Source organism: Carettochelys insculpta, chromosome 4 (genome assembly GCF_033958435.1).
Source record: "Carettochelys insculpta isolate YL-2023 chromosome 4, ASM3395843v1, whole genome shotgun sequence".
In the NCBI taxonomy this organism is placed as follows: Eukaryota; Metazoa; Chordata; order Testudines; family Carettochelyidae; genus Carettochelys; species Carettochelys insculpta.
In genome coordinates, this window is record NC_134140.1 from 132,547,792 (window position 1) to 132,568,163 (window position 20,372).

Here is a 20,372-nt window from a genome sequence, read left to right on the forward strand (position 1 = left end):
ATTGGAGACAATTTTTTATTCCAAAAGGTTGAAAAAGCTACCAGAGGGAAGCTGTTCTAGATTTGATTTTAACAAATAGGGAGGAATTGGTAGAGAATTTGAAAGTGGAAGGCTGCTTGCGTGAAAGTGATCATGAAATCGTAGAGTTCACAGTTCTAAGGAAGGGTAGAAGGGAAAACAGCAAAATAGAGATAATGGGCTTCAGGAGGGCAGATTTTGGTAAACTCAGAGGCTGGGTCTACACGTGCCCCTTCCTTTCGAAAGGGCATGTTAATGAGCAGGTTCGAAAGATGCTAATGAGGTGCTGCAATGAATATGCAGCGCCCCATTAGCATAATGGTGGCCGTGGCGATTCGAAAGTGCGGCTTTTCGAATCGCACACTGCCCGTGGAGATGAGACCTTCCGAAAGGACCGCCCCCCCAGTTTTCGAAAGCCCTTCTTCCTATCTGTGATATTGGGAGACAGGAGAGATTCCAGACGACTGGAAAAGGGCAAATATAGTGCCTATCTATAACAAGGGGAATAAGAAGAACTCAGGAAACTACAGGCCAGTCAGCTTAACTTCTGTGCCAGGAAAGATAATGGAGCAGGTAATTAAAGAAATCATCTGCAAGCATTTGGAAGGTGGTAAGGTGATAGGGAACAGCCAGCATGGATGTGTAAAGAACAAATCGTGTCAAACCAATCTGATAGCTTTCTTTGATAGGATAACAAGCCTTGTGGATAGGGGAGAAGCGGTAGATGTGATATACCTAGACTTTAGTAAGGCATTTGATATGGTCTTGCATGATATTCTTATCAAAAAACTAGGCAAATACAACTTAGATGAGGCTACTATGAGGTGGGTGCAAAACTGGCTGGATAACCGTACTCAGAGAGTAGTTCTTAATGGTTCTCAATCCTGCTGGAAAAGTATAACAAGTGGGGTTCTGCAGGGGTCTGTTTTAGGACCGGTTCTGTTCAATATCTTCATCAACGATTTAGATATGGGCATAGAAAGTAAGCTTATTAAGTTTGCAGATGATACCAAGCTGGGAGGGGTTGCAACTGCTTTGGAGGATAGGGGCATAATTCAAAATGATCTGGATAAATTGGAGAAATGGTCTGAGGTAAACGGGATTAAGTTTAATAAGGACAAATGCAAAGTGCTCCACTTGGGAAAGAACAATCAGTTTCATATATACAGAATGGGGAGAGACTGTCTAGGAATGAGTACAGCAGAAAGGGATCTAGGGGTTATAGTGGATCACAAGCTAAATATGAGTCAGTAGTGTGATGCTGTTGAAAAAAATGCAAACATGATTCTGGGATGCATTAACAGGTGTGTTGTGAACAAGACATGGGAAGTCATTCTTCCGCTCTACTCCGCGCTGGTTAGGCCTCAGCTGGAGTATTGTGTCCAGTTCTGGGCACCCCAGTTCAAGAAAAATGTGGAGACATTAGAGAGGGTCCAGAAAAGAGCAACAAGAATGATTAAAGATCTAGAGAACATGACCTATGAAGGAAGGCTGAAAGAATTGGGCTTGTTTAGTTTGGAAAAGAGAAGATTGAGGGGGGACATGATAGCGGTTTTCAGGTATCTAAAAGGGTATCATAAGAAGGAGGGAGAAAATTTGTTCTTTTTGGCCTCTGAGGATAGAGCAAGAGGCAATAGACTTAAACTGCAGCAAGGGAGGTTTAGGTTGGACATTAGGAAAAAGTTCTTAACTGTCAGGGTGGTCAAACACTGGAATAAATTGCCAAGGGAGGTTGTGGAATCTCCATCGCTGGAGATATTTAAGAACAGGTTAGATAGATGTCTGCCAGGGATGGTCTAGACAGTACTTGGTCATGCCATAAGGGCAGGGGGCTGGACTCGATGGCCTCTCGAGGTCCCTTCCAGTCCTAGCATTCTATGGTGATCAGGAGCAGCGTAGGTCAAACCCTACCACTGTGCATAAGTTGTGCCTTTCCAGCTTCACTGGGATCTCTCACCTTGAGCTCTACGTCCTCATGCGTCAGCACCAGGATGAACTGTGCACCGCAGTTTTCATCTGGATAAAGGTTAGTTATTGATTGTAGATTCGCCAGCTCTAGTTTCTCTAAATACTGAGAAAGGAAGGAAAGATGGGACATGCATTGTGGCACATCTAAACAAATCTGCTGCTCCCAGCAGAAACTAATTGAGACAAGAAAACATTGTTTTGTTCTGGTGTTTTTAAAAGTTCGGTCTGGTACCTTTATGCAGTCCTTTATTTCTTCTTTTGAAAGCTATTTGCAACTACACTACACTATGCATTTTGGGCAAACACCTTATCGCTCTTCACTATATGGCTATCCAGCATATACATCTTGCTTCATTTGTGCTTGTTGTGCTATGTGGCCCTGGAACATCCATGCATAGAACCAACAAAGCACTGATTATCCAACTGAAATACATAGTGTCCTGCCATCTAAAGATCCTGGAGTTCAACCAAATTCCCAGACTGATTAGAGACAATGTGCTAGACTCAGCCCTGGGTTACACTGATGTGTGCAGGTATTGCATGTGTCGGTACGCAATTATTTTGCTGGCTCAGCCTGATATGATGGGTCTCATTAGCTGCAACAGAAGAGCATAACAGGTAGGTTCCTCTGAGGTGAGAGATAACGAGACAGTGGGTAAGAGGTGGGTCTGCATGGGGAAGCTCTCAGAACAGCCACCTCAGCAGAAAGGGCACCTTACAATACATGGCCCCTATTCTGCCACTAACCACACAATAAGGATAATGTGTTGGTACCGAGCGGCAAGATGGGACTCACCCACGACAGGTTCCCTGACAGAGAATGAGCTCACCTGAGCTCTCCTGCAAGCGACCTTCTCCTTAGGCAGCAGGTTAGCAGCTAATCGGCTACGAACATCCAGCTCCCAGCTCTGATGGCACATGCTGTTGGCCTGAGCTCCCCTCAGCTGCTCCCTCCCTTCCTTGGGCACTCCCCTACTCTAGGAGAAGTCTGACGTGGACAGCTGGCTGCTCGGAGGACACTATGTGTCCACCTAATCAGCCCCAATTAAGTGGTAAAACTTCCCAGTGCCCTAAACTTCCTTTCCCATGCCACTGGCAAGAACATTAGAGCTACAATTTGCTCTTAGAGCTTTAAGGTAATTCTTGTGTAATTCTTACACAAAAGGCACCCACAACACCTCCTAACTCCAATCCCTGTAGACCAACAAAACAGGAGTTACAGTACTTCATTAAATGTTCCCTCTACAGTTCTCGTTAGGGTGGTCTTTGGGGGGCACAGGAGACATCTGTGACTGTGCATGGGCCTGTTGGATTAAAACATGAAGAAAACATCTTTCTCCTATTGCAGGGCCATCTCAGCTTGCACATCCAGCGTAGGCGAACACTGTGTGGATATTGGGCCCCTTCCTTACCTATAAAATGGGTATCAGAAAACAAATCCCTGCACACGTTGCTCTGAGAAACTATATAGAAACCACAGAAATGGATGTGAGTAGTTTCAGCCGTATAGCAAAACAAGACAGGAATCTGAAAGAACTTTATATTGGCCCTCATTTCTGAGGTGCACAAAGCCAGCAGCTCTGCGCTGGAGCAGAATTTAGAGGAATAACCAGTTTAAGTACCTATATGCAAGATGCAGAGGGTGTGTCTTATAACTGTCCTGCACCTTTCCCCTGGCTGATCTCCAAACAAAGGCTATATGAGAGCGGCTGCTTCTGAGGTAAAACACAAGGGAGGGAAAGGATCCCAGCAACCCCTTGTCTCCCAGAAGGGCCCATGTGCAACGTGTTCTTGAACAAGCCTGTATAGTAAATGGGGAGGCTTCAGTTAGTTCTCTTCTCAGAAGTGAAAGCACAGACAAAGCTGAGTGACTAAGACCTCTCTGTTTGGTAGGCGTAGATGTACATTATTTGTATTACTTCCTACAATGTGGTGCAGCCTCTGTGTGGTGAAGTTTGATTTATGTGCCATGGCTTTCAAAGACATGACCGCAGGGATGGGAGAGGCAGTTGCAGTAAGTGAGCATATACTCACTTGATGAAAAGGACTATCTAAATATTTTTAGCGCACACACAAGCACATGGTACTACTCACTGCTGGGGTTTTCTTATCCACATAGAAGAAAAGTGTCATTCCTCTGAGTTCTGTCCAGTACTGTTGAAACTCCTGATAGAAATGGACAAGTGTCAGTTTAACTGGAAAGTCTTTTCAAGTCTTCCCTCCCGCACCCCAAGGAAAACAAACAAAAAAAAAAAAACAAAAAAAAGGGAATGAAATGCTTAGAAGAAAAATACCATAGCCCACATGGGTTTATTTCTGTGCTTTATCATTTGGGAAAGGTCAAGGGCATTCTGCTTATAACTCCCAGCAAATTTAACAATTTGTAAAAGTATTTTTCATTCCAGGTCAGGGGTTCATATATATCAACCGGGGAGTCTGATTCATTACTATGTTACTCCACTTTATGCCAAGGTCATTCACTTGGCTTCACTGGAGTTAGGCAAGTTTAAACTAGAGTAGCACAGCAGCGGTCTGTGTTCAATGTCTTGGTTTTGGTAACTTACTAAATATTGGTATCAGAATGGATTATCAATAGCTCTAGCAATGCTTCAGTGTGGAGGACCAAATAGTTAATTGGGAAACCAGCAGTCCTGTAGCACCTTAAAGACTAATGAATTTGTTTATTAGGTAATGAGTTTTCATGGGGAAGACCCACTTCTTCAGATTATCTACGAAACAGATTACTTCAGAATCTTCAGATTTTATGCATGAAAGCTCGTTACCTAATAAATAAATGTGTTAGTCTTTATGGTGCCACAGACTGCTTGTTTTTGTGAAGCTCCAGACTAACAAGGCTACCCCTCTGAGACAAGGATTTAATTTTATGTATATTTCTGCCCTCATTTGCCTGGGGGAAACAAATGTTTGATATATTTTATGTTGCTCTCCCAAGCTGTGTAAAGAGAAGACTCCATAATGAAAACAGATGGAAAGGAAATCTGGCATTGTATTAATTCATAGGATGATCACTGATTGTTAAACTTAAAGCGACGCTTTATCTACTACTCCTTTTGTGATGAAAGCCTATAAATCGGCAACCAGCCAGGGTAAGGAATATTGTTTGACTGGTACAGATCTTCCCTGTAATGAACATACGACCTAGGAATGAGAGGCTGCAAGACAAGAACTGGTCCATCAGGACTGGGACAGTGGGTGGGCGCCAAGCCAGCACGCTGACAGCGGACCCCAGACGGCAGGAGTCAGTTGGCTTGTGGAGCCCTGAAGGCACGGGGCCAAGGCAACCACCTTCCCCTAAGGCCAGGCGTGATTAAATATTGTCCCTTCTTGTCCGAGGAAGCACGAGAAGCATTTAATATGGGCAAGACCTTTCATTTTAGGGTTTTATATGTTTAAAATTGCCCACGTATTTATCATTATTCATTATGAAAATTAAAAACAGGTGAAAGTTGGTACATAAAATTAGCTTAATAATTTTCTGGATAAATACCAATGTTAATAGTGAGACAGGAGGACAGAAAAAAATCCACAAACAGAGAAAAATATCAATACTGATGGTAAAAGCAGTTTCAGAAGGTGGTATATTTCACGAACTGTACACTAACGATATGTTCCCAGATGCACGTGTATCTTCCGCTGCACTGCCTTACTTTAACAGATAACTTCACATTCATGGTTCTATTAATCTATTAACATGCACATGTCCACCTAATGTAATTTCTAAAAAAATAACATTTTCATGTGTTTGTGTGCTCCAAACTTCGGGTGAAAGGCAGTAAAATCATTTTTGAAATCTAGGAATTATTTGGTAAACAAAAAAGAAGGGCCTAAATTATGGACTAGTAAATGAAGATAGCAAAACTGTAAAACTTTTGAGCAATTACTTCTTCTTTGGCAAAAATGTGAAAGCTTCTCATACAAGGGTAAAAACGGCAAGTCTGCTAGGCTAAAACGTGCAGAATGTCTTCCCCAAATGCCTACCTGATGTGGTGACATATTCCCTGTATATTTCAGTCTCATAGTAAGTCTTTTCAGTTTTCCACAACCACTGGTGGACTAGTGGAGTTCTTCCCATAGCACCCTTGTAATCTGTGATCTGTCTAGAAATGGGTAGAGCCCTGCAAATCTTGGCTATTAATTTTCTATCCGTAGGCATCTGCATTCGTGGACGTGAAGGTGCATGGCCAATGGGGCATTTCTGCAGACTAGGATGCGGATAGCAATTTTGCATCTGTGCAGGGCTCTGGAAATGGGTCATGCTTTTAGGACTGACAGCCCTCTTCCAGCTTCAGTCCTAAAAGAACTAATGAAGGCTGTTGGCCCCATCCTTGGTTAGTAGTTTTGGCCAAGAACAGAGAAGTGCAGGCTGATGGGGATGTTTCACCATTTTCTTTACGAACAAAGGATGTGATACTTTGCTTTGCTGAAAATGTGCTAAGTGACAGGAGGAGTTCCTGCTCTCAGTCTACTGGGAAAGCTGGTAAGGACGTTGCTCTGTATGGTTGTCTAGGATGCAAGGTGCTCAGTGATACTCCCGTAGAGCATTGAAGCAGCATCCCAGAGGCTGACAACCTTCCCCCGCCAAAAAAAATGCTAGCTGATAAACTGAGGGATGTGCTCTGCACCAGGCGTGGAGCTGATGCATGTTCCTTTCCCGCCCTGTTGCAGAGCACAGTGTGTATCTGCTTCTCCAAGCAGACCAGTGAAACTGGCAACACTTCACTTCACTTTTGAAAACGAGAACTTGGGAGACCTGATCGTCTCATGCGGTGACAGCAATCAGGCTCCCACTTTGGATAGTCTGTAAAAGAACAAGGCCTGGTTCTCCATGCGCCACTCTAGCTCCACTGAAGTTAGTGGATAGTTACATTTCTACGTTGAGAAAAGAACAGGGCTTGGTATTTTTATTAGATAAGCAAGAGACGTCTTTTCGATTGCTGATTAAAAACACAACTCTCTCCCCTGTAGTAATAAACTGAGTAATCAGCAGTAATATTAAAACTGCAGGATCTCAAAGACTTTCACATTCATTCAGCTGTCTTCACAGTACCCTTTTGAGGCTGGTCAATAGTACATCTCAATTTAATAGAGAAACTAGCCTGGGCAGATGGAGGGACTGGCCCTGAGTCACAGACTGTGTTGATCACAGACGCAGATCTTGGACTCCCGGATCCCTGTCTTTAAACATGAGCATTTTTCAAACTGAGCTCTTGTCAGATGTAATGCTATTAATAGGCACAGGCAGTGTGAGACCTCTCCTTTTCAGAAAGGCGTTCTGTGGTTTCTATCTTGAGGTCACTGATTAATATTATCCTATTTATGGTGGCTCAAGTGGAATATGATGAAGAAATATATTAATGGGAGAAGTTCCTCCCCACATACTGAGCTGGCACAAGGACAATCCACAGCGTTAGTCCCACATAGCCTCCCTCCACCCCCTTCTTTTGAAGGTATAAGCAGTGAATAGCCTTCATTCAGACACTCCGCACAGCCCTGAATTTCACCCTAGTAAGAATGAGCAAACTCTGCAAGCACTGAGAGTTCAGGAATGGCTTTAGGTCGCTGGTACCCAAACGGAGCTTTAGACCCATTTATTTCTATAAAAGCTAGTGGAGGAAGGTGATAAAATGAAACGATGTTTAGAAAAGTCTGATTGCGGCTAGCTATTTGGATAGCAAGACAAGCATTTTACTTGTGGTTTCAGTTTTCTGTGCTACCTATTGCTGTGCATGTGAAGCAGTGTGCTATTTTGGTCCTTCGACTGTGTTCGTCCTTGGTAGCATGTAACTCCTGTGTGCTGTCTGGTCCCATCTACATTGCAATTTTCTCCAGGGTAAGAAACCTTTTTATTTATTTATTTTTTTTACACAACGTTTTATTTAAAGAGTTCTGATGGATGGAGCTGTGATTTTCAAAGAGGAAGGTTTAGAAATAAAATTTAAATGGTTGTTTTGGCAAAACTATGTTCGGTCCATGCCAGCTAGAGTGCTGGCTTCAGCAGAAGTCATTCATTAGACCTGGAGATACATTGTAGCACAAATGTGGGAATCGTGTTTCTCTGATTTTCATGGTTTTATTTTGAGAACATCCCAGACGTTGATTTGGAGCTGAAAGAAAGGCCACAGGTATAAAGAAGAGCAGAGAGAGGCAAGGTCCCACTGGTGCGGAAAGTACTGAGCAGGCTGACATTTTGATGGGGAAGAGCCATGCAGAAGTCAATGGGGAATACGCTCATCTGCTCGTGAGGTTCTCTTTGAATATGATTAACCGAGGGCTCTCAAACCTCACTGCACTGCGACCCACTGCTGACCACAAGAATTACTTCACAACCCTAGCTATGGAGACTGAAACCTCCGAATCGTGAGCCCCACTGCCCCAGGTTGCGGGGACAAAGCCTGAGCCTCACTGCTCTGGGCACCAAGGTCAAAGGTAAACTTGCAACCTGAGCCTTGTTGTGCAGGGCTGAAGTCCTCCAGAGCTCCCACCGGCACCAAGCATTCCCCTCTTTTCCCCCAGGCCTCTTGTGTGCCACAGGCCGCGCTGGCCAACTCCTCTCGCACTCTCCTGGCACTTCCCCAGTGTCGCAAGCAGCTGTTTCAGGGCGTTAAGCTCCAGGAGACAGGGAGAAGTGTGAATCGGGTGCCTTGAGGGGAGGAGGCAGAGCAGGAATGGAGCTTTGGGGAAGGGATGGAGTGGGGACAGGGCATAGAGCAGTGTGTGTGGAGGGATCAAGCACCCCTGCAAGAAGAGAAGATGATTCCTATGCCTAGTGTCCCCATTCAAAGCAAGTTGCGACCAGTGTTCCTTCTAATCTTTTCCAGGTGCAGAATAAAATTCATGTGCCCCAAGGCATGTATGAATGTGCTTCACCAGTAGGAACAAAACCGAGCTGTGGGTGCTTTGCTGATCAGCCGGGTAACATTTGAATGTCTCCTGAGCGCACAGCTCACAGAGAACACTGTTACAATCCACTTTGGGGTCCCAATTCACAGACTACATGTGTCTGACCAAGCGGGTCTTTGCCCGGGAAATCTTATGCTCCAAAATATCTGTTAGTCTAAAAGGTGCCACAGGACCTAACACGGCTCCCCCTCTCATACAATTCACAGTTTGAGAACCACTGTGATGAAACTGATTGCTGTGGCTACAAATTGACAGTAGTAACTAATAAGCAGTACATAATTTGTTTATAATGAATACACCCTGAGGGGGAACCACAGATCCAAGCCACTCTTCATCTTTAGGGAAACTTGACTCTAGCTCGAACTGCAAAATTTACAGGTTGGTTCCAGCTCTACTTTTTCTGAACAGCAGATATGCATTCGAGCCGATACCTCAAACACAGATTCTGCTGCTGTTTGATCATGAAAGATTGCATGTGAAAGTTGGGAAGAGGAGTATATTGTCCTGGTCTCCTGGCCCAATGCCCCGTCCCCACACACTTCAGTTTGTTACATTGCCTATTGTGTGCCAGTGAGTCATCGTCTGTCCTTACAGCTGACTGTGTTTCATGTGACCTTTTGGAGGTTATTTGGGGATGCAAGTTGCTACATTAAAGTAATATGCCACATTTTATGAAAACAAAAAAGCAGTCCTGTAGCACTTTAAAGACTAACAAAATAATGTATTAGGTGATGAGCTTTTTGCGCTTTTTAAGCTCATCACCTAATAAATTATTTTGTTAGTCTTTAAAGTGCTACAGGACTGCTCTTTTTGTTTCGCAAGAATACAGACTAACATGGCGACCTCCTTGTCACTATATAACATGTTTTAGTGGGTGTTGTATACAAATATAGCACTGTTAATGATTATCTTGGACCCAAGAGGAAGGTTTCAGTTATGGATTGGCCCTGAAACACCAATATTTTCAACAATGATGATCTAAAAGTTAGGCTTCTGAACCCATATTTAGGTCGAAGCGATAGGACCTTCAGAGGAGGTGAGCGGTGCTGTCTCCCCGAGACCTCAACAGCCGACGCCATTTATAATGTTCCTCACCATGTCGGCTTCTGAGGCATTGTGCCTCAAATGTAACTCTGACATTTTAGCATGCCAGTGGGGGTAGCGGGGGCTTGCACTGTTCTAGGATGGGGCAGGGAAGAATTTGGTCAGTGGTCATGGGCTGCGCTTTTCTATATCAGTGGATGGGGTGTGGGTTCTATATGGAGGCTGGGTACAGGAGAAAGCTCTGGGAAAGGAACTGGGGTGCAGGAGGCAGGGTGGGTTCTGGGAGGGAGCTTGGATGGAGGAGGGGGTTCTGATCTGGGTTGGGGTGTAGGTGGGGGTGCAGGGCCTGAGAGTGTGGATGTGGGAGGAAGAGGGGTTGTGACCAGGGGTGGGGGATAGTAGTACAGGAGGAGATACCAGCTGCAGGCTCTGGCCAGGGCACTTTTCATAGGCAGCTCCTGCTTGGCGGGTCAGCGGGCCCCAGAGGAAGACTCTTGCCGTGTATCTCTGCTTTACATAGGGGAAGGAGGCAGCGAGTCTCCATATGCTGTGCACACCTGCACATACAGTCCCACAGCTCCAATTGGCTGGTTTCTGGCCAATAGGAGGCTGCGGGGATGGTGCTGGGGCGGGGGTAGCATATGAAGACCCTTCCCCCCACAAGTGCATGCAGCTCAGAGAGACGGTCCTGCTGAACTGAGGCAGGCCAGCTCCAAATGTTTGCTGGGCTGGATCTGGCCTGCTGGATACATTTTACACCCTCCTGCTCGAGTGCCATCTGCAATAACCTCAAGACACATCCTGTCAATGGCTTCACTGACCCACATATTAAGTTCCGCATGCTACCAGCATTCCCCACTTCTGCTGAAACAATATTCTAGGGAAGCTGATATTTTCTGGCAGCAGGCAAAACAATTCTGGAGGGCAGAATTGGACAGAAGTATCCTTATGCCATCCCATCTATGTATTGAAGCTGCCTTCAAATCTTTGAGTATGCTAAGAGAGTCAAATCATTAATTATATGGCACTAGAAATGCGCACTGCGCTTTACAAGACAGATACAGGTGGACGTTCTGCCTTACAGAATTCATGGTTGTGAAAGTCTGTCCCCGTAAAGGGATCCGTATGGGTTGGCCTAAGTGAAGTCTTGACAGGGATGAGGTCTAAGTTAGAACAAGAATGAAGAAGAATATTGTTAGTTTAAACCTCTGCAAAAGCCAAACTTTTGGTAATATCTATTACACCTCTGCTCCTGGACACTTTTGCCCTAACCTTGACAGCAGGCCCTGAAGTCCTCCCATTGTTAAGAGTCTGAAGGAAATTCCATTCTGTAACTGACCACTCCATTTCTGAAATTATTAGTCTTACTACAAGCTTCCCTGCCCTTTTCTGATGCCCATGAAAATCATATTGAGGTGCTGAAAAATTGCCTATTACGTGTATGATCTCATTCTTGTTTATTGAATTGCCAGTGTGTGAGCCGGTGACTGAGTTTTAAAAGATTCCATATATGGGGGAACTTTGAAAAATATCTGGTGTTTATTTGTGGACTGTTTTGTAGCATAATGAAATGTCAGCTAATCTTCCATGTTGGGATACATCATTAATAGTTCAAAAATATTACTGTTCTGAACTTTTCTCTTGTATTGTAGAGAAGAAAGAAGGTGGTAGTTACACTTATCTCACAATGAGAAAAGTATTCTTCCCCTACACGCTACTAAAAGAAACAAAATTTACCTTTCAGTTTATAGATGAAAAAGTTCAAATTTGAGAAGTGATCAAGCACAAAATATGACATATTTTATAGCTAAGATAGGGTGGGGAAAAGAAGGATTATAATGGAAATAGTTTTTCAATTTTAAATACGATGCTATCACCAAGAGCTAAAACAAAGTATACTAAAAAACAATCAGCGTATGTTCAAGGACAAGATCTGTAAGTACTTAGCAGTAATGGTCACACATTCATAGAAGATCGGGGTCTGCATAAATTATTATCCTGCCTCATAAAAATTCCACTGCACTGTTTCCAAAGTAGTACATAAATAAAAATGAAATCATTTAGACATTATATATTTTTAATTCTTCTAAGTCATTGCCACACATTTAAAAAGCTGTATAACTGAGAATTTCAGAAGTAAGATTAGCATTGGATTTTTCAGAACAATGGAAACAAATCAAATTGTGTCTTAAATATAATCTAAGTCATGCAGCTCTGAAATCAATCAACTTTCCTGTAGCTTATAAAAATATATAATGGAAATATTGAATACTATTATGTTACATTTTATACTATGTAGATGAAAATGTTATATGTGTGTGTATATCTATATCTATATCTATATATCTATAGATATATAGATATGAAATCAGAACAAATAGTTTCAAGTATGGGAAATATTGTACTCTGATGCAACAGCAGAAAGTGCCAAAAAACAGTCAGGATGTATTTACATAGAAACTTGCACTAAAATAAGTAAAGGTATGAATTAAAATAGATGTAGTTAATGCAGTCAAATTTGTGTGTGCACACTGACTCAGAATAAGAGTATCTTATTTTGATTTTGCTTAAATTGGTAAAAAATTGACTTCCACCAAATTCTTACGGGACACTTTTATTCTGAAAGGTGCACAAGAGGCTTTCACTGACATGACAAAAGGTGAGAATTAGAACAGGTTTAATTCAGTCCAAGTTGAGGTGCAGATCAGACCTAAGGAATGGAGCTGTAAGGAGTTGGAATACATTTCTCAAGGAAAATTTAATTGAATGTAGTTGCTTGGACTGTACGCCTTACCTTGTACCGTGTACGTCTGATAGATAGAAATCCTTCAAAGTATAGAGGTAGAGCAGTAATCCTCTGTCTCTCGTGGAAAATTCGACGTGGAGCTGGTTCAGGGATTTTCCCAGGCTGAGCCATCCTTCCGCCCCTCTATCCCCTAAATCTTGCCTGTGTTCTTCTCTGTGTAGTCTTGTCAGTTTGTTCTTTAGCCCCTGGAAAAGGAAAGCTCACCCTCATTTGAGAAAACAAGGCAACTGTACAAAGAGGAAGTCTCAGTGGTTACTTTTAAATAAACACACACCACACAGACCCCTTTCTCATGTATAATCTGAGGAGGAACAAGATTAAATGGATTAAAGGGAAGTTTCCTACCCCCGCATTTGTATGTTTCCATCTTGCAAATAATAATTATGCCATTTTTTTAAAACAGAATTACTGGATTTACCTGGGGACTTGTTGGAGAAACCCGCCTTCCACAGTTTACAGATTCTGGAACCTTTACTGGTGACTTACAATTCTGCTTGGCTTTTTACAGAAAGAACATCTGATTGGTTTTGCTGGAGATCTGGCGGAACTGACATCCTCAGAGTGATTGACAGAAGGGATTTCTAGCGAAAACTGCTGGTTTTGTTGTTCATACAACAAAAAGGAGAAAAACTTGAGAGAAAGCTTTCTTTGGGAAAAATCCATCATCCCCAAATGTTCAGACAAGGTATGTGAGAGTTCCCTTTTCAAGGCTAAAATTCTGTCCCTCTTGTAGTCAATGGCACAACTCATGTTGACTTCAACAGGGCCAGGAAAGATCTTCTGGTTGTGTCTTTTCTGGAGATCTTCAAGATAGAACAGTGACACTAAGACATTGTGATAGATCTATAAATAATGAACAAGCAGAACATATTTGAAGGCCTGTTCTAGAAAAAGGGGAACAAAATTTAAAGTCCTGCTCTAGAAAAAGGGAACACATTTTTTCTCTTATTCTGGTGGGTTACCTTCAAGGCTCCTTTTCTATTTCTCTGCAACTTGCAGGTAGATCCAACAGGGCTTTAATATATGTGACCCGCTTTCAGGGCAGTTTTTTGACTGTATTGCTAGACATGGATAACATAAAAGCTGGTCCTTCCCAGAACTATGTGAAAGCAAAATCTCTATTTTTAGTCTGTACTATTTGGGAAAGTCCCATATTCTTAACTTGTTGTACGAATTTATTAGCTTACAGAATTTTTCTAGTTGTGTTACTTTTGGCACATTTTTGTAGTAACATAGCAGAACTTGATTCTACTGGGTATTTCAGCAATGGGGCAAGATACGCACAAGTTTTGTGATGCTCAGCAGCTGGAAATGGGCAGCTACTGTACGCCTGGCCTTGGAAAGCCTGCATATTCTAAACCATAATCCATTAAAATAAAAATCAACATGTCATAAAACCTGATGCATTCTTACTAGATTTTGGCAGTTTACAACATGATTTAGTGACTTTTTTATTTCATCTCAGAGGTAGACCTTTGAGCTCTAAAACTTGACTCTCTAAGTAAAACTAGACCTGACACTGTGCTGCAATTTATGTGGGTGTTTTTCCATCATGAATGCAAAGCAAGTGTAAAACACTAGTAAATCAGAACGAAAGCATTATACTCACACTGCAGTCATGTGAATCACTATATAATGTGGAGGATGTTGGAGAATCAGTTCCTCTGTTGATTAATTCCTGTAAGAATGCTTCTTTTTAATGAAATCACTGGAACAGAATGTCATGTGTAGTGTAACATTTCCTACTCTTCAATATAGTTACAGAGATGTTGTGATTATTGCATAGCACTGTATGTACAATGCTCCTCTAAGCCAGGGGTTGGCAACCAAAAGAGCAGGAAGAACCTTTTTTAAAAAATTCCGGAAAAAACTTAATAATTCAAGAGCTGCAATGCATGGGGATACGAGATGGTTCTTGATAATACCATCAAACCATATTTTCTGTAACACCTATTTTAAGAACAGTGCACACACATTCCACAATGCACTGCACATATTAAAGGAGGAGTTATCCAATGTTTCAAGATCATATATCATTTGCTATTTAGAGATGATTTGTTCATTGTTGGGCTTTTAGATGTTCACTGAAATATCAAAAATAATCAGGAGGGTTTTTTTACCTTGCAATTACAGTGTCGGGAGCCACAAAGAAGTCTTTAAAAGGCTGCATGTGACTCCAGAGCCACATGTTGAGACCCCTGCTCTAAGCACAAGGCTATCGTGGTAGTCTTGTTTTGTCATTAATATTTAAATAGCAAGGATGTGTAAACCTCTCAACTATTCCTCAAGAAACAATGTTTCTTTTTAAACTTACTTTTAGGGTTCTGTTTTGAAGTGACTGTTCTCAGTGAGTTGCCTCTCAGCTTTATAACAGAGAATATGATAGCTTCCCTTTTGCATTTTTCAGCTGGATTTTTTATTTTGAGCACAGAAATGGTAAGATATGTTGTACCCTCTAAGAGGTGACATTTAAATCTGTTTGAAGCTTCCCTTTCCTTTGAAATGTGCCATTTATGATGAAATGTCAGCCGTAATGTGTTCCCTAGCGGAAGAGAGAGCTTTCACAGTTCAATCTGTTGCCAAAAACTTCTTGGTGACAAGTATCAATGGGGTAGCCATGTTAGTCTGTATCTGCAAAAACAACTAAAAGTCCTGTGGCACCTAACAGATTTATTGGAGCGTAAACTTTTGTGGGCAAAGACCCACTTTGTCAGATGCATCTTTCCTGGGTCTTTGCCCACGAAAGCTTGTGCTCCAATAAATCTGTTAGGCTGTAAGGCGGCACAGGACTTCTTTTTGTTCTGCCAAAGCTTCTTGTGACTTTGTGGTGTTTAGCTTTTTATAAAATGAAACAAAACAGCAACCAAACACAATAATAAATTGCAGGCAAATACTGTTTCACATTTTCACAACACTTTTCCACCGAAGGCATCTGCCAACCCTCTGTTAAGATACTAACCTATCTGGCCTTGCCCTGTGGTCCTTTTACTGCACTCCAGTGGAGCAAAGATGCCATGAAGACAACAACATTTACAAGGGCATATCACTAGTGCAGATCTTTGAGCACTTAACTCACATCCATGCCACATTAGGTGTGTGCATTTGCCACATGCACCGGTCCCAAAAAGTTTTCCCTCGACCATATCCACAGGTAAATGGCTGGGGTGACTCCGAGAGTGGCACCTTCATTGTGCAGCGCAGCACAAGCGTTGCCATGTGCACCCACCACTCTCAGTTGCTTCTTCCCATCAGTGACAGTGCACAACTTGTTCACTGCGCTGGAGCTGCTTAGGCTTCATTCAGAGAGAGGACAAAGTTGCTGTAAATAGTTGTTGTGTTAGTACCTTAGCAGTAGTTAGTGTGTTAGTCCTGGCTGGGACTTAGCCAGGTGTTGGGGAGTGCCTTGATTCCCAGGCTTTAAGCCCAGCAACTGCTGTAAATATGCTATACCTGTTAGGGACCTGCACAGTACGGTAGAAGCTCTGTTATCCAGCATCCCTGGGGGTGCCAGATAATCAAATGTACTGGATATTGAAATGGGGCCACTGGATAGCTGGCTGCCATGGCTCCCGGGAAGCCCCACACTGCTAGGTGGGCACTGGCAGAGCAGATGCCAGTTAAAGAGCATACATGTTATCTGAATTCAGGATAATCCGGCTCTTACTGTAGATGTTTTATATGCCAAAAAGTGTCAAGTGTCACATTTGTAAGTCCTTTAGGCTGATGACTAGGAAGGAGCGAGAAATCAGCCTGAGAGAGCTTCTGATGGTGTTGGTTCTCACTATGGCACCAGAACAGCGATCTGACTCCGCATTCCGAACCACAACATCACTGCACCATGCCCTGATAGCTCCATCTCTGAGCCAGCACTGATCCCCACCTGCAGTTCTTGCCAAGAAACCCAGTGAGGCCTGTAAGGGTAAGAACAGAGCAGGAGTTGGGAAGTCAGGGCCCAGCTCAGACACAGCAGCGCAGCCCATCCAGTTTCTTGCCTGGAAGTATGCACGCAGAGGAGAGCCTCTGTCAGCTTCAAGTGATGTCAATGCCAGAAGCTCTCCAGACGGTGCAGGAGATCCTTTCGCTCCTGGTACCACCCACACCAGCACCAGTGGTGGCCGGACTGAAGTGTAAGCCCACCTTGGGACCCTTTTATCCTCCCTTGTGAGGGACAGCATGTCAGTGGCTAGCTGCACTGGACTTGGGGAGCAATCAGAGTAGAGCCCTCTCAGGTGGTCAGATTCTGAGTGCAAGCAGAGGAGGTCGAGATGGACTTTGCCGGCGACCTGTCACACGTCCCCAGAGGTAAGCACTGCCAGGCATGAATGTTGGGACCAACTTAATGAGTCACTGGGCTGACACTACCGTTTCTGGGATCAGTTGGAGGACAGGAACCAGGGGCCCTGCTGCTGGTTCCTGCGACTAGTGTCATGATGTGCCAAGCAGTCCCCCAACCCCAACACTAGACTGTGATCCTCATCCTGGTACAGAACTTGAGATGTGGATTACCAGGTTCGCACTGCAGCTCCACTGAGCATCACTGGTCTCCAAGGTCCATGAGGAGGTGCTTGTCTCATTCTGACTGCTTCTCCACCAGATGAGACCAAGTGCAAAGTCATCACTCCAGCAGATCTTGGTCACTGGATACCGACTATTCCAGACAGATCTGGTGTGCAGCCAGGCTCAATTTCTGCTCAGCATCCCAGACCCTCAGTGTCAGCTACATTGTTGGCACTGAAAACTGCCCAGTAGCCAGCCCTGTGAGCTCCTTAGACCCCAGGAGCATTCACTAAGCCCTCCCAACCTGCTCCATTCATCATCAGGAGTTTCTAATAGGCCTCAACAGCTCATCCCCCTCCAATGCATGAAGCCTTGAGGGAGAAGACTCCCCAAGGTCATGTGGACAAAGTGGGCCAAACCACTGAACTACCAGTGGGGTATCATGGACCCTGCAGTACCAGCCTCCTTGTCATTGTTGCTGGATTAGCCAATCACAAAACTCCTCATCCTCTTCCTCAAGATGATGACAAGGCACACAGGAACCTCTGAAGAAGGTGACTTCCAACCTTAGGCTGCAGGCCCAGGACTTGGAGGAGCAGACGGACTCCTTGTTTGATGTTCTCTGCTCCACAGCCCCTGCTAGGATCACCCTTCCTCTTCAAAAAGGGGTGTCAAACATCACTAATGCCTTGTGGTCAACCTGCTCCTCTCTGCCTCCCATTTCCAAGAGGACAGAGCGGAAGTACTTTGTCTCATCTAAGGGTCGTGAATATCTTTATTCCCACCCTGCCCCAAATTTTTTGGTGGTTGAAGTGGTCAGCCAAAGGAAATGCTGGGGCAACTTGGAGCAACCCATCAAAATAAAGAATCCAAGAGGCTGGATTTATCTGGACTAATATTTATTCATCATCTTGCCTACAGTTAAGGGCGGCTCTTCAAGGCCGTGTCTACACTAGCCCAAAAACTTTGAAATGGCCATGCAAATGGCCATTTCAAAGTTTACTAATGAAGCACTGAAATACATATTCAGCGCCTCATAAGCATGGGGGCAGCTGCAGCACTTCGAAATTGACGCGGCTTGCTGCCGTGCGGCTCGTTCAGACGGGGCTCCTTTTTGAAAGGACCCTAGCAACTTCGAAGTTCCCTTATTCCCATCTGCTCATAGGAATAAGGGGACTTTGAAGTACCTGGGGTCCTTTCGAAAAGGAGCCCCGTCTGAACGAGCCGTGCAGCGGCAAGCTGCGTCAATTTCGAAGTGCCGCGGCCGCCCGCATGCTAATGAGGCGCTGAATATGTATTTCAGTGCTTCATTAGTAAACTTCGAAATGGCCATTTGCATGGCCATTTTGAAGTTTGGGGCTAGTGTAGACACGGCCCAAGTGGCATGTGACATTGCAGACTTTGCTGCTTGCATGATGGCATCTGCCACTGCCAGGGGACAGGTGTCTTGGCTTCTCCTCTTTGAGCTGAAACACAAGTCCCAGAGGTGGGGAATTTCTTGGCATAGAACCAATGAGCATGCTTCCTCTTTCCTGTTGATGTAAAATGTCAAGTCCATGTTCTCCATGAGGACAAACTTGCCCAATATGTGTGGCAGGAAGACCCTGTCATATCAGCAGAACCCTTCAGAGCTCCTTTGAGGATGGTATGCAGTGCAACCGCCTCTGAGCTCCATATCTCTTGTGTTTAAAGATTTCTGAAGTGTGCATCCCAGCAGAGGCCCAAGGCATCCAATACCAAAACCAGAACCCCTTCTCGGGTGTTCCAATCAACACCCACTATTATCATCTTCAGTTTTTAGGTGTTCACCTGTGGCATGAGCAGTCTGGATTTTAGCAAAGCTAAACACCAACCACTTCCATGAATCTGTTTATGTGATGGGTACTCAGCATTGCAAAATAAATCAGGCCCTTTTATTCAGAGCTCGACATTGCATTTTTTACAGCACTTTGCAAAACAAAGCCTCCAACATGGCCCTTTAGATGTGATATGAATAATGATAAAAATGTTGGCCTCTAAAATTGAGTAGCACCTGTCCCATGTTAGGAAGCCAGTATACAAAGTGAGAATCTTTGCATACCGTATCTTTCGCGAATAAGGTTCACTCGCCTTCCTGAGCTGAAAACAACAGTTTGTTAACCACGTTTCTCCTGGGGACTGACTCAATCACGCGGGGATTCTACAGCTTGTCTGCAAACTGAGAGTCTAAGAAGTGGGGACTTTAGCCTTGGATCTGACATATTACTTGCTGTTTTCTTGATTGCTTGATACCTTGTTTTCTATTTACCACGGGTTAGAGGGAAGGCAAGATGGGCTTTGAGTTCACGACAGGCTACCTTATTATGGAGGGTGTAAACGAGGGTATGTATGTCTATGCATAAGGGTGTGGTGTGCACGGGAGGGGAGAGCATGTACAGAAGTGCTTGAGTGTGAGTAACAATGGTTAGGTGAAAACAATCAAGGAAGGGGCATGTGCTGGGGGGTGCCCAGGAGCAAGGGCGGTGTGGTAGGAGTGTGACTGAGGGGTCCATGAGACAGTGGAGCACGGGGGGCTGTGGGTAGGTCTGGGTAAGCGGCGTGCTATTTAGGGTGTAGGCCATATGGGGCACAGGCAGAGGGAGTGGGTGTGCACTGAAACAAAGCCGGGTTTGCTAAGGAGGTGCCGGCTGTCAGGGAGACTGGGCTGGGGGTGAGGTGTGGGCAATGGGTGAGGCACAGGCGGGGGGTGTGTGCGGCTGGAGCGGGGGCACTGGTGGGTGTGCAGGGCCAGGCGGGAGGGCGGGTGTACCCAGGGGGCGTGGCAGGCTGTGCAGGGCGAAGCGGGCGGGGCTGAGGGTTGGGCCAGAGTGCGAGGTAAGGGGGTGTCACGTGATTCGCCCCCCCCCCCCCCACCCGCCTCTATCCCGCCGTAGGCCACCGGCTCGCCGGGAAAGAGGCTAGTGCGCAGGCGCAGTAGTGCTTGGCAGCCGGGTGGGCGGGAATGGGTCTCTGACTCACGCGCCCCTTAGCCAATGAGCGTGCCCTGTGAGCGCCCTCATCCGGCGCGCATGCGCAGAAGGGGAGCGCCGGAGTTTTCAAATTGCCGGAGAGCAGCCAGGCGGTGGGCGCGCGCCCGGCG

General features: G+C 44.6%; 1 protein-coding gene across 1 annotated transcript in view; it reads right to left on the minus strand.

Annotated features, from left to right (window-relative positions):
• The window catches only part of STAP1 (signal transducing adaptor family member 1), a 37,246-nt gene extending 24,378 nt beyond the window's left edge, over positions 1-12,868 (minus strand). Inside the window, exons 1-3 of the mRNA XM_074992063.1 lie at positions 12,746-12,868; positions 4,081-4,152; positions 1,976-2,089 (exon numbers count right to left, since the gene is read on the minus strand). Coding sequence (XP_074848164.1) covers positions 1,976-2,089; positions 4,081-4,152; positions 12,746-12,868 — 309 coding nt within the window. The remainder of the gene's footprint in view (positions 1-1,975; positions 2,090-4,080; positions 4,153-12,745) is intronic.
• Between the last annotated feature and the right edge of the window lie 7,504 nt (positions 12,869-20,372).